The following is a 15244-nucleotide window of genomic DNA, read 5'->3' as shown; positions in this document are numbered from 1 at the left end:
CGGGAATCGGGTCTTCCAGCGGCTCCCGGTACCCGGGCAGAACCGGGACTCCCTCTACGGACATAGCTGCGGGTTCGTCTGCAGTCCCATGGGATCGGACTGTATCTGTTAGAGACGGCGAGACAGCGATGGCGGCCATTCTTCTACCCAGGTCCTGAGCATGCCAAATCAGGGACTCGTGCAAAACCGTTAGGGCAGCCAATACGTCCTTGGAAGTGGGCTCCTGCGTACGTTGCAAGCATCCCGGCCCCCTCCATGAGACAACTGTCCGACATGGACAGGGACCGCAGAGGGGGGCACCAGCCGCCATGTTAGTCAATTTGGCCCCGTCCCTCTTCACCTCACTCAGGGACCAGGCACCAATGCGGGGCGCCACGGGACAGACCACCGGGGCTCAAAACAGTGAGGCAGGCTCCCCAAAGGAGAGTCACCAAAAGGCTAAAATCCCTGCCGCACCCCGGGAGTCGCCCGCCTATATCGGGGGCAATCCTTGGTTATGCCAGGGCAAAGAGTTTGGGGAGGGGGCAGGAGTCATGCGCCCCCTCTGACCCTGCTTCGCCACACTGCCCCTCAAGGGTCACCGTCAAGTGGACCTGGCCTTCGCCGCTATCAGCGGCCCTTCAAGTCAACGGCACCCTCCGGCCGGCTCCTCACCGCCACCCGCGGCCCTTGTTGTTGCAGTCGCGGCCGGATGCACGTCCAGGTCAACGCCCCAGTCTCTTCACCACGTGGGCCGCAGAGCAGTCGGGGACAGTTCTCAGGGCCTACCGCACGCAGGAGCCTCAGGAGCAGACGGTAAGTGCTCGTTATTCTTCTCCTACTAAAATATGCCTCCGTAGCTCAGGATAAACGCCAGGATATCCATATGGGGCGAAAGGGTTCACGGAGCCGAGCGACTATGCAGCCATTTTGGATGCCCGCTTGGCTCCTCCCCGTCTCATCACAGGGTTTTGACCCCTCCACACATCCACCAGGCCCGCCTCTGCAAGCCACTGTTGACCTGGGGAAGTGAAAGACCTCACCTGGCTCACCTGCTGGACTGTATGGTCCAGGAGGGCATCTTAGGTCCTATTGCAATCTCCTTCGATCAGAACGTGGCCATTTTGGGAAGAGAGGACTTTCTCAATTGCCGGTTGGTTATTTGTTTCTTGATGATCATTGAGGGTGTTGAGACATTCAACAGTGAAGTCGTGATGACAAAGGGAAATTCGCAAGGCCAGCATTCGGCCTCGGTTTCTGAGTGAATCTGAAGAACTTGTTCCTGAACGTGTGTGGCCAAGAGGATTGCCACCCCGGCCTTCTTCCCAGGGCCCGAGGAGAAGTACTTTGTATTAAACCATTAAGCTTTCAGTCTGCTCCTGTCATGTCAGAGTAGGTAAGTTTCTTGTAGAAGACATATATTACTTTGGGAGTCTTTCATCAAGGTCAGTAGCGGCAAGCACTTTGCTGGAGCATTGAGTCCCCAGACATTAAGACTCAGAATCTTCACCATATTTACAAGGAGGGTAGAGTGGCTAGTCAAGCCAGAAACAAGGGCATGCCAAAATAGACTCTCTCAACGGTCAGGAGGCTTTGAGTGACTGGTGGTGAGTTCAACAAAAAAAGTGTCTGGGAGCATCCTAAGAGTTGGAGGCCAGTGAAACAGGTGAGGATAAACATTTCAATGTGTATAATCCAATATACTACACGTTGAGGGTCCATGTCTCTGGCGACAGTCCAGATTGGAGATTGAGGGGGATCACACAGGAGCCCCGCTGCATCAAGGGAAAGAAGAATTTAACTTTCTGGTTTGCGAAGGGGGTGTGAATCTGCAGCTGGACGGGCCTTGTTCACCAGTGTGGAGGTGGCCAGTCTCCCCAGACATGAGCGAGCCAGTTACTTCCATGAAGGGTGGATCTCTCTCCTACAGACAACAAGAGATCTTCTCATTTCGCGTCACAGACGGCTCGCTTTGTGTGAGGGGCTGCAGCATGGCTGAGCTCTCCCTCTGGCCCTCAGCGACCAACGTTTATCGTCCTTCTTCCAGGTGCTGTGGAAAGATGTTCTCGCGATAAAAGGTGGTGGTGAGTGGGACTGTGGCTGCTGCATTAACTTCAGATCAGGTTTCTCCTGTTCCAATCCCAAAAGTAGGGAGGCCTTTTCCAGAGTGCAAACTGTGTGCGTTTGCCCATTACATACAAAAATGAGGTGAAACGGGTGGCCCCACTTGTAGCAAATTCCCTTTACTCAGAGGAATGTGGTAGCAGGTTTCAGGGCTTTGTATCTTTGAAGTGTGATAAGTGACAAGTCCTGGTAGATCCACAGTTGCACACCTTTGAATGTGATGGCACCTTTATCTCTTACTGTAGGCATTATTATTTCCTCCTGGGGATTGTTGTTAACGCATGTTAGTATGTCTTGGGGAGTCTCCGGGTCCCCAGAGGGGAGGCCAGCCCTGTGGTTACAGTCCAAAATAAGATCCTTATCTGTCAGCTCGTGGACTGTATGGCGAAAAAGGCGGAGGACATACTCCTTTAAGCGGCCGGCATTTGCCTACAAAGAAACCCCCTTTATACGGATGTTGGATCTCGGGACCTGTTTTCCAAGTCTTCGAAATGGTAGTTGAGATCTGGATTTCAGTCTTGAAGCTTTTAAATTTGGAGGTGGCTTCCTTTTAGTTCCTCCTTTCGGCGTTGTTTTCTTGCTCCAGCGTATCGATTCGTTGACCCAGTTGCCCCATTTCTCAACTGATTTCCTTGATGTTGCCAGCCACCTCTTGTTTCAGGGTCACTATATCCTCTCCTAGCATTAGAAGGAGAGTTTTCATGAAACCTCGGGACACAGGAGAGTAATCTTCTGTATACTTCTTTTGAAGATCGTCCTGTGTGCAGCACATGGGGGGGTTTAAGGGTCCTTAATGACATCCCCTCCTTTTGATGAAAACTTAAATATAAGGTCCTTAATGGATCTGTCCCTCTTGCCACGTTGTTTTTTTTTCTATTTGGATGGCTTCTCACACCTCTTGGCTGCTCTGGGGCCATGCAGGGTGTACGGGCTCCCCCTATTGCAGATCCTGTCCCCCAGGTCTCCTCCAACTTTAATACCCAGCCGGCTCAGGGTCACCGGCATTACCTTCTGACTGTAAAGCAGGCACACCAGAGCTCCTGTTAGCAAATCCCAGGCCACATCCGATTTTTCCAGTGACCCCATCTCCTCACCAAATCTCGACATACCAGGCAACTGCCTCCGTATTCCAGGCTCTCTCCCTCAGTCAGGCGTCCACCACCGTAGAGGTGAGTTTACTGTGTCAGGGCCAACCACCAGGCAAATATTGCTATACATGCAGACCTTTATCATTCAGGGGGCGATGCATCCACTGTGGCTCACCATTATCTCCGTGCCCAGCACCAGTTTGCTCCTGACCCCACAGGACGCCGCCCCCACTGGTCAGGAGTCTATGGGAGGTGACTGCCCCTTTGAAGCACGGTGCAGACTCTGCCTGTTCGTTATGGGTGTGGAAGGCGCCTCTTCTGGCCTCCCTAGGGGTCCAAAGAACCACTGGTCACCAAGAACGCAGCCCGCCAGACACTCCAGTCAGGCGGGCTGGCTGTGGTCTCCTCAAGGGGACGTTGTTCCCCAGGCGGGCTTCACTGCTCACGGAGGCCCATAGCAGAGTCCAAGTAGGTCATACAGGGTCACAGTCAGCAGGTGCCCCATAGCAATCATGCTGCGGTCTCTCGGCCTCCGCTCACTTTCGTGCAGTCCTCCAATGGCCAAGTGCCCGCGCAAGAGCCAGGTCTCTCCGGCAGGCCAGGCGTAATGGCAGCCGCCGTCGCCACAACAATCACAAGGATGGGCTCTCCATAAGCCCCCCAGGTCTTCAGGGACTACTAGGGAAGCACGCCGCCTCCACTGTCCTTATCGCGCCTTGCAGCTGCTCCGCATCGGCGATAACAGCCTGTGCTGCTTGCAGCCCTATTAGTGCAGCAGAACTACGAAGGTCAGCTCATACATGGGCGCCATCTTGGACACGCCCTTGTTTTATGGTTTTAATTTGCTCTAAGAAAACTTTGGACATGGCATTTTTACAGTAGCATTTTATATTCTGGCTTAGTATTAAATTGTATGTATTCAGTTTTATTCCAGTAATTATCAGACTGTAAAGTACTAATGAATTTGCGAATAAAACATTATATTCTTGGTTCCATTTCAAGGCATAAACTGTCAAAATAAATTGAAATTATCACATTCTTTAAAAACATTTAATCTTTGACAGTGTCTTAGAGCAGAATTGTTTTTCTCTTAATTGAGATAGCTTCTAGTAGTGGCCTGAATGACGAGGTACTTAAGTTTGTTAACATGTTTTTTATTCTGGCTGATTACTTCTTTTTGACATATATTTTCTTTTTTAAAGGTTTAAAACCTTTCCTGAAGTTCTTTATCGAATTTCAACTCTTGACACCATCCTGTTTAGCAACAATCACATTGGCTCCGTGGATCCTTTGCAACTTAAAAAGATGCCAAACCTTACCACTTTAGATCTACAGAATAATGACCTACTCCAAGTTCCACCAGAACTTGGAAACTGTGAAAACCTCAGGTAAGTGAGGGTCTCTAATTTGCCACGTTTTTTTGTGTTGTATGTTTTACATGCTCCATTAAATTCTACAACTTGCAGTGAGGACTCAATTAGCTTGTAATGGGGAAGATTACAGTCAAGGTTTAATGTCCTGGATGCAATTTGCCTCAAAGATTTAACAAGCTCAATACTTAACCTTTATTTTAACTAATGAGAAAGATGCATTAGACAGCCTAACACAGTTCACTGCAGCTAAAGAGATACAAACATTAATATAGACAAAGAATATTCTAAATAAATAGGAATGTATTCCTAGACACTACATTCTATTAGTGGAATAAAGAGCTATGTGTGTGTAGTTTGGCTTAAGATATGGTGATCAAGGAGTAGCAGAAAAGCTTATTTGTGAATAGTAAACAGGAGGTATCCCTGCAGCTGTGGGCTCCAAGTAAAGGAGGAGGTAGGAAGAAGGGACTGTGAGAAGTCTAAAAGCAGAAAGACCAACTCTGACATCACACAGCTCAAGGAACCAGACTGCAAAAGTTAAGGTTATGCAGGTCCCAAGATAGCAACTGGGCAACATAATTGAATGGAGTGATTGCAGTGAGATAACTGCATGTGCTCTGTAGCTTGATGCTAGCAGATTCTGAAGAAACACTAGGCTTGAATGGAGTCCATGACACAGAAAAGGCATTCCAAGGTCAGGCTCTGTGACCAGGCAGAAAGTGTGTCCTTACAAAAGAAAGCTAGGCAGCAAGGAGGAGCATGAAGACCAAGCAAAGCAGAGTGGACAGCATAACTTCCTGCTGGCAACCACAAGGAAACCAGGAGGGCTGTTCCAGCTTATGCAGTCAACCTGAACATCCTTCATTTCCCCACTTGGCCCTTACTGTCAGAGCGCGCAATGCTCCACGGGTAACATAGGGCCAGGGCACAGGAGTAGATAATTCACCTGAGATTAAGCCTGAGGTTGCAGAAGCTATACTTAGGATGAGGGCAATGGATGGACAAAAAAGCAGAAAGAGGCCTTGAAGCTGATACACTAAATCAGCAGAGACACCTGTCTGGAAATAAAGACTGATTAATACTGGGCTGCTGATAAGGATGCAATACCAAAGGGGATGATGGATGGAGTGTTAAACATTGCAAGCACTCACCCCAGTCAACTGATCTGGGTTTAATCCATCATCCTTCTTTAGCTCAGTCCACCACCCCAGTTCAGACATGGCCATATGCAAATCAATCTGACCCTGTGCCTCATGGGAACAGTCCAGCCGGAACTGCCAAGCCATGTCTTCCCTAGACTGTAAACAAGCATCCTGGGACTGGTTTCTGGCTAGTCAGCCGTCATCAGTCAGGCTAGCCTGCATTAAGTGGCAAAGTGAGCAAGGGATTGGGTTTAATGGATTAAACCCAGATCAGGTGACTGGGGGTGAGTGCTTGCAATGTTCAACACTCCGTCCAGATCAGTTTATTGGGGGTGAATGCTTACAGTGTTGAACACTCTGTCCATCATCCCCTTTGCTTTTGCTTTGTTCGCCCTAAGTTGGCAGGGTATGCTAAGACGTGAGTCCCTTGCTCACTTTGCCACTGGATTCAAGCTAGCCTGACTGATGACGGCTGATTAGCCAGAAACCGCTCCCAGGATGCTTGTTTCCGGTCCAGGAAAGACATGGCTTGGCAGTTCGGGCTGGACTGTTCCCATGAGGCACAGGGTCAAACTCATTTGCATATGGCCATGTCTGAATAGGAGTGGCGGAGTGAGCTAAAGAATGATGATGGATTAAACCCAGATCAATTGACTGGGGTGAGTGCTTGCAATGTTCAGCACTCCATCCATCACCACTTTTTCTTTTGCTCTGCTTATAAGGATCCCACAATGGAAAGGGTGTGGGCTCACAATGGAGGCTTGGTCTTCATGTAGATGGAAATGCCTGGTGTGTGTGTAAATGCAGGAGATGCTTGATAGATCATCAGTGAGGAACAGTTAAAAGTCTTGCCGGGGAAAGGTCTTTGGAAGGGACTGTGAAAGACTATTTGTGCTCAATCATGTACCCACCATAGTGGGGATTGTAGCATTGACATGACATAGACATAATTCAGTTAAATCGAGTTTCTTACAAAGTGATGTTAGTTCTACTAATCGGGTTGTTATTGGCGGAGGGAGCTGTAAGGTGATAGCCATGCTCATGTGGAAGATATGATGTAGTATGTCACCGAAAACCTGCTTAAACAACAGTGAGACATGTTATTGGAAAAAAAAAATAAAGAGAAGTTGGAGCTTTGATATAGAATCTAAACACCGCTGAAGGTGACCAGTTATGGGTTGTTGTGCAAAGCATCACTCACTCCCAGTGTACTGCCGTTGATCTTACACAAGTCCCAGATGACCTTTTATGAATTACTTCATTTATAACGTCACTGTTGGCAATACAACACCTCAACAAAGTGTATAGTTTGGGTGATAGTTAAAACTGCTCTTTTTTGTTTCAGAAAATCGCTTAAGCATTATATATTGCCAAGCATGAAGGGGTTAAGCATTTTTGTTCAAAGATGTAAATTTGAGGCGCACACACTTAAAATAATCATAATTCTCAAGTAATCATTGCACATGACAAATACACGTATTATATCATTACATGAACATACATTAAAAAATAAAACCGGTCACATTATATACTTAAAGGAAGTACATTAAGTAGGTTTTCCTTTTTCTTCATAGGTCACTTAATCTGGAAGGAAATCCTTTCCGTAATCCCCGGGCAGCTATTCTGGCAAAAGGAACCGCAGCTGTGCTAGAATATCTAAGAAGTCGCATTCCAACGTAAAGGCAGATGTTCATTAATTTGTCTAATTCCGGCTTGATGGAGTAGCACTTATGGAGCAATGTGTAAAGGAATTCGTCATGCAGTTAGTTTTTCATGAAAAGAGACCGTTTGTTAATTATCATGTACAAATGCAAGGTTCCTTTTATGTGTCATCAGTTTACACTGGCCTGTAATACAAACTTTTCTTTTCACAATTGCCAATTTGCAATGTATGTCCCACAAATTGCCGATGCATTGTCTTACATTTTTTTTACTGAATTCACTCGGCATTAAAATATTTTGATACCTCACATTAATCAGAGTGATTGCTTGCTTTTTGGGTGTGGGAGTCAAGAGAGCAGAAGGAGAGGTTTGGAAAAACAGCTTCCCTCTTAAAATGATACTTGCTTAAAATTTTTGGATATCCATCCAAGAGCTACATGTAACGTGTAGCAGGATTTGGCATGATGTGCAGATGGCTAGAGACCACAGTGCCTGGCAATTCGTGTGGATGTTTAGCCTAGGAATGGGGCACATCCCCAGAATACCTACTATAGCAAGGCACCTCCTGTACAGCTTGGATGGATGGGGATCCCCACTCTATAGAAGAAAAAAAGGCAGGCTTGAGAGTGATGAAACACTGTGAATAGGCAGAAGCTTGGGGGAAGTACTTGCAAAAGGGAATGAACACACCTGGCCATAACAATAAACAGCTGTTGCTGTCAAAGAGAGTAACTAGATTACCGCTGCCTACAGGATGTCAATTACAACAATATTTATTGCCTACCAGATTACCTGCAAGAAAAACCACTGCCTACAAATACTACTGAACAGAATGCAAGTGGTTTCAATATGTGTGTGTGGTAGCTACCAATGTGTAGCAAAGTCACATCCTCTTAAAATGAATCCGGTTGTAACTGCGAAGGCATTTGACCATCATCAATTTCTCAACCTTGATCTGACAGTAGATAAATCTATCTTCAGGTGAGAACTCAGTCAATTTTGTTTTGACACCGTTTATTGGACAAAAAAGTAAGCCTTTGATCAAGGAAGGCTGTACACCGTTAAGCATTAAATATATTGGTTATTCTGTCTCAGTGGGCTGGACACGTTAGGTCACATTGCAACTGGAGCTTGTAGACCAGGGGTCTTTAATATGTAATTTGTGAAGCGCCTATACCTCACCTGTAAGTATATTGGGGACATGGATCCCAGCACAGTTTGTCACCTAGCGAGCTTGGTCTGGAGTCACACCACGCAAGACATAGCTCCCAGGCTTCCAGTAGCCGCCAGCTGCCAGTAAATAGCTTGCGAATGTGGTCTCTAACGGAGGATGTTGTTCAGAATGTCTGAAGCTTGGCAGCAATGCTAACTGAACATTGCATGATATAGTACAGCTAATATCCATTCTGCCAGAGTAGCAGCCATCTGTAGCAAAGGCTGGGACCCACAGTGACACGCTCATCCCCACACTTACACCCACTCACATTCCCGCGTGCAAAGTAAAACGATATTTGCTCTTGCTACCTCGCACACAGCAAAGCCTAGTACTTTAATGTCCGACTGTGACAACTGAAATAGAAATGCAAACCAGATGCAGGAGCAGCCCGGTCGATGAGAACAGAAACAAGGAAAGGGATCACATATACGTCAGTGTCCCACTTGCTATGGGGTGGGATGTGTGCAGGTGCATCTATATGTATGGTGACACGTGTGTGTGTGCGTGCAAATTCGTTGGTGCGTGTATCTGGTGTGTATACCTCACTTAGTGTCCCGAGCTGACTGTAGTCCGTGAAACTTGACAACCAGGGGAATCTGGCAGCTTTTTGCATTGACGCTAGCATTCCATGGTATAATTGTACCCTCAGCTGTCATAACAGTGCTTGTAGTGTGATGATTATCTTTCTTGGCATATATTGGGTATCATTGGTATATAGTCAACATTACTAGCCAGATTATGGCTAAACCTGGCATAATAGTCCACACCGCTGGCATAATGGTGGCCATCCACAATGAAACTTGATTGGTACTTTCTCTGTTTGCAACCAAGCTCTTCTCTATTTCTTAAAGATCCGTAGAGGAGGTCAGCAGGCACCTATGAGCCCTGAAATCTGACGATTTTGAGCACCTGCAGGCTACCTCTACTGAGATCCGACTGCTCCGTTCATTCTCTGTCCGTCCCAAAATGGCTTCTGCCGATTAAGAAAACCAAACTGAGACTAAATGGTGTTCAGACACAAGCGGATGACTACAGCCCACAGTACAAAACAGCCATGCTACGCAACGAAGCAGCCTTTTTGAAACCAACTCCAAATCCGAGAGGTCTCCGGATTGGAGGGGCAGGTAAGCGGTGGTGAATGTATCTGCAGCTACTTGGTTCTCATAAGGCTCTCTGCTATTGTAGATGTGCACTATCTCTGCATTATGTACATGCACACGGTCTCTCACAATATGAACCGAGAAGGGCCATCATTCTGCGACCTGTGAGAGTGACACTTCTGGCTACCTAGCTTTGACTTCTACTTTTACCATTGGCCCCAATGACCGCTGTTCCTGATGCTCACCACAGGCCTCCTGACTTGTCAGCATCCCCCGACCCAGTCTTGCCAGCATCAGGAGATTCTGGTGTGCACTATAGCTCTGCTCTCACTCGTTGCGGCTTCTACTCCACTGAGACCCCACTGGGAGACTATGCTGATCCTGCTGAGTGCAGCATATTAGAAAAATGTGAAACGAAGAAGGATAAGGAGTGCAGACAGTAAAGACAATACTAAGCAAAAGGAGAGAAAATAAAAAGATAGCAAATTAACAGCAGCAAATGTATAATATAATTAGTAGTGTAAACAGTACATTTAAAGCAAAAATAAATTATTAACTCGTTTAGCGCGTCGAACATTCCGCCCCAGTGCGGACGTTCGATTGCGCTAACGGTATTCGGACTTCCAACGGTCGTGCGCAGCACTAGCGAGGTAGTGCACGCGACGACCGTTGGACGTTCGCAGCACTAAAGGGGTTAAAGAGGTGAGCAACGATCAAAGAGTGAGCAATGAATATACAATGAAAAGGCAATGAATGGACAATGAATAAGCAAATAAGATCAAGAGTATGTCACAATGCGTCGGCTTAATGTATTCCCAACGTGGACCTGCGCGGAATCTTCGCTCTTGTTGTCTATTTGATGAAACCCCTATATTAAAAACATGCCTGTTGTTCGCAGTTACCCATCTAGAATGCTATACCTTTAAATGCTATGTAAATAAGTGGTTATGAATGCATGCATTGTTCTTTAAATGGAGGCTATATATAGACTCCGCCATTCAACAAGCAGGTGCATGGATATGGATATGTGACTTTATGGAATGCAGTCATCTTCTACTTTGTTGTTGGCTTGTGCTACTTACAGCCACATATATGCATATGTAGATAGGTAGTAACATGTTTACTTGGATACACATTATTTACCAAAATATATACTTCTGCTTTTATCTTTTTTTGCTGTTAGCGTCCAAATTAGTCTTTGAGACCATTCCTTAGAATATTCAAGTGGGAGCAGCACTTAAATATCAGAAGAGAGAAACTTAATTTTTTTGTGAGATGTGTGGCAGACTGCGGTATTTTAATAGGGAGAAGTGCTGCGCAACAAACTTGTGTCCACATGTACTATTCACAATCACAAACCAGAACGTGCAATTTGCGCACGGTTTGCAAATAGGAATGCAGTTTGAGATGTGACCAATGAATGCATAGGTCTCATTAATTAATTATCCATTTGTGGTGGTTCACAAAATTACCTGACTACTGTATATTAATTAGGCAGGTGATTGTTTGTGGCCCCTCATAAAGTACAGCAAAGGCAAGGATGATGGCCTTGAAAGACATTGGGGAGAGCGTGCCTCTGCTGTCTACATTTCTCCCAAAGGGAGGCAATCCGAGTGGAACAGCTCCCCGATTTGTGAATCACACACCCCTAATTAGAAACCTGTTTTACGTCTCTTCCTATTTACAATATGAAAAGGGGTGCAAAAGACTTTTCCGACTCATAAAAGCACTTTTACACTTTGTGCGTAGCCTTTTTTCAGTTGCAAATCCTTTGATTTTGCGAATCGCTGGATTTCTGATCACAAAATGGCCTTTTCCATCTGGCACTTGATTTGTTTCATTTATGAGTTGGTGGTGGGGTGGTTGGCCAACAGACATGGGTGTGGTGTTTAGTTACTGTGAGAAAGTCATATTTTTTGCCCTGATCACCCCTATTTTTTGACTGCCACTGTTGGTAACTGACTGATTGTGCAATGGGCTCTACTAACCAGGGCCAGTGCTCTGTGTAAAAGGTATATGGTAATTAGGTGCAATTGCAATAGGTATGACAATTTACCTTTAAGCCCCTAGTATACATGTAGGTTTAGAAGGTCAGCATGTAGGTTTAGAAGGTCAGCAGATTGAATGCACTTAAGTGTGCACTGATGTAATTTTAAAAGTCAGCCCTTCTTTGCAGCCTGCTTTTAAATTAAAATGATACGTACATTCAGCTTTGGAATTAAAGGCACTTCCAAAGTCTTTAAACTATCTTATTTTTTACATACAAGTCACCCTTAAGGTCTCTCTTAGGTTCCCCCCTAGGGTAGGGTGCAATTTGAAAATAAGCAAGGACATTATAAAATATGTTTCATATGCCCTGGTGAGGGAAATATTGCCAGTTTAGTTTTTCCTAACTGTTGGACTTGGCCCTTTTTGCAGGGTCATCCCTGAACTTTTTGCCTTCCTCCTTTATTTTATCTGACCTGTTGTTGGCTGTTTTATGACTCTGGGCACTTTACCACTGCTGATCAGTGCTAAAGTGCATATGCTCTCCCTATTGTAAATTAATGTATGGATTAGTGATTCCATGATTGGCTGATTTGTTTTACTGGTCAGACCCTAGTACAGTGCACTGAGTGTGCTCAGGGCTTGTAAACCAAATGCTGCCAGTGGGATTGCAGCACTGGTTGTTCCACCCACAGAAGCAGCCTGTAAAAGTGTGTCTAAGGTCTGCCATTGCAGAGCCTGTGTGCAGTCTGGTACTGCCATGCTGACTGGGGAAGTGCACCCACTTATCTGTCCCTAAACCTTCCCTTTTCTTCATATCAGACACCCCCATGGTAGGCCAAAGGGCAGGGTGCATTGTAAGTATAAGGTACGACATGCCCTGGTGTGTTTGGCATGTCCTAATAGTGAATTACAGCCATTTTCGTTTTACACTATTGCAAGGCTACCTATTCTCCACAGGCCAGAATGGGCAGATAGATTATTACATGTTATAATCCTAACTGATTCAGGGAACACTGTAGAAATTGGAGTTTAGTACACCTGAACCCATAATGATAAACTACATTTTTCATTGAAGTTAATTTTAATATTCTGTGTTTGAAAATACCACTTTTCGAAAGTAGGTATTTTCTTGTCTAACTATCCAAAGCCTGCCTCTTGCTAGGTTGTGTATTCCTTGTCTGGAGTTTGAGTGACAGGGCTGGGGGATTCATGGAGACAGAATGAGTCAGCCCAGTGGCGAATAGAGAGATCTGCATCTAGATGGGTGGGAGAAGTTGCACCTGGGACCTGAATAGGACTGTGCCTGCCCCCCACAGTGCTGGCTCCACCTCCTGTGGTGCTTCTGATGTCTCTGCCCTGCAAAGTGAAAGAAGAGAAGGAATCATGTTAACAAAGTGCTCCAGGGCTGTGCTTTCCATCCACAATGCTGGCTCCGCCTCCTGTGGGGCGTCTGATGTTTCTGCCCTGCACTGTGAAAGGAAAGAAGGAGTCTTGTAAACAGAGTGCTCCAGAACTGGTTTGGACTAGGCAAAGGCCCCTCTCCCCTCAGAGAACAAAGGATTTTGGGGTATGAATATTGGGACCCTGATCCCAAGAAATTAGATCACTTTTGGACAAACAAGAAGAAACATCTGCTGAGGAGAGGAACCTGAAGAAACTGAGGAGAGACTATTCCTAAGCTGAAGTGCTGCTTGGGGGATTGGCCTGCAGTAGTTGCCTTACTGCCAAAGAGAGGAGAAAGGAACTTTGTGTACTTTGCTTTCAACTTGTGAAGGATCTCCAAGGGCTTGGAAAAAAGCTTGCCTCCTGCTGAAGTCTCAGGGACAACAGGCTTCAACCCCTAGCTCCCCAGAGTTCTTTTGGAAGAGCCTGCTGCTGTTTTGGGCCTCCTGAGGAACTGTGTGTCGCAGGAAGCTGGAAGCACGACGCAACGAAGAAGAAACGTTTTGCCGTCGCTGCTGCTGTAGTCGCACTTCTGAATAAGGGTGTCTCCACTGGAGTTGTCGCACTGCACTACATCAAAAGAAGCATCTCGCAACGAAGAGAAAGCGTGTCGCCTCGCTGCTGCCTGCCGTCGCACTTCTGAACAAGGGTGTCGCCACTGGAGTTGTCGCACTGCACCGCATTGTGAGAAGAATCTTGCAACAAGGTAGACGTGCGTCGCTGTCGTTGTTGCTGCCGTCGCACTTCTGAACAAGGGTGTCACCGCTGGAACTGTCGCATTGCACCGCATCGAGGAAAGCGCCTCGCATCCCCTGAGAAGCGCGCCGCAGTCAGAGCTACTGCTGTCGCATTTCTGAACAAGGATGTCGCTGCTGTAGTTGTCACATCGTGCGGAAGCTTCACGCAAACGTGGGAGAAGAGTGTAACAGCTGAAGCTGTTGCCGTCGTACTTCTGAACAAGGGTGTCGCCGCTGCAGTCCATGCATCGAACTGAGAACTTCTCGCATCCCTGGAGAAGCGTGCCGCATCTGGAAGATCTTCACGTCTTTATTTCTTTGCACCGGAACTTTGCCGCATTTCCATAGCTGCAACATTACTTGTTGTGGAAGCACAACTTATCGTACGGTACATTGACGCAAAGTGTTGCATCTTAAGAACTGAACTGAACTAAGCTAAAACTACCATCTAAAGTATAGTATTGTGTATTTTTGTCGTTTATGGTCCTGTGGTAAATCTATATAAAGAATACTTATTTTTTATATAAACCTTGTGCGGTGTCCATTTGTAGTGTTGTCACTGGGTTACTGTATGTGGTCACAAATGCTTTGCACACTGCCTCTGAGATAAGCCTATCTGCTTGTGCCAATCTACCAAGGGGGTGAGCAGGGGTTATTTTAGGAGTGTGCCCCCTCATCCTGACTAGAGGCAAGGGTCCCTATTTGTTACAAGTACCTACCTGTGCCAACTAGAGACCCCCAAATCTAACACTAACTATTGACAGGAGTGAGCTAAAAATATACTTCAAAATATTAAATGATAGTTAGAATAAATACAACAACTGCCATAGTTAGATTTATAACAATAACAGAAAATAAGTTGTAGAATTAGATTTTTTGATGTGCCAAAATCCAGTCTTCCAGCAGCCTCTCCTGATTGCCCGGCCTTTGACAGGCTTAGCTAAACTGTTCTGATGAGTTGTGAAGTGGCCTGCATAGAGTCAAAGGACTTCTGTGGGAGGGGATCTGCAGCTGCAGACCAAAAGGAAGGTTGGGGTGGAGTAGCCAAACTGGTCTACAAAGAGGGAATGACAGGACACAGGCTCACCCCCACATTGTGCACCCCCCAGCCAGACTGGAGCCCCAGTATTTTAATTCGCTGAGAAGCCTGCCTGAAACACCAAGAAGGAGGACTGCCCTCCCGGAATCCTGGCCTGCACCAAGAGGATTGCACTTCAAATGACTGCACCTACTGCACACTTTGGAACTACAGCTCATAAGGACTTTGCCTTGTTTTGAAAAGTGAATGAGTGGACTCCCTGAAAGCAACAGGTTAGAAGAGTGCCACCTGCATCACCTTCACGAAGAAGAAACCAGCTGACCACCCTCAGCTGGACTTTAAAGGATTTGGT

At 46.3% G+C, this 15244-nt stretch overlaps 1 protein-coding gene across 1 annotated transcript in view; it reads left to right on the top strand.

Annotated features, from left to right (window-relative positions):
- LRRC40 (leucine rich repeat containing 40) overlaps positions 1-7676 on the top strand; it is a 404320-nt gene extending 396644 nt beyond the window's left edge. The window contains exons 14-15 of the mRNA XM_086953851.1: positions 4394-4579; positions 7281-7676. Of these exons, the coding sequence (XP_086809977.1) occupies positions 4394-4579; positions 7281-7386 (292 nt within the window). The 3' untranslated portion in view covers positions 7387-7676. The remainder of the gene's footprint in view (positions 1-4393; positions 4580-7280) is intronic.
- Positions 7677-15244: the final 7568 nt, after the last annotated feature.

This window comes from Lissotriton vulgaris, chromosome 1_1 (genome assembly GCF_964263255.1).
Source record: "Lissotriton vulgaris chromosome 1_1, aLisVul1.2, whole genome shotgun sequence".
NCBI lineage: Eukaryota > Metazoa > Chordata > Amphibia > Caudata > Salamandridae > Lissotriton > Lissotriton vulgaris.
The sequence above is the reverse complement of the archived record's forward strand: the minus strand, read 5'-3'. Positions and strand labels throughout refer to the sequence as shown.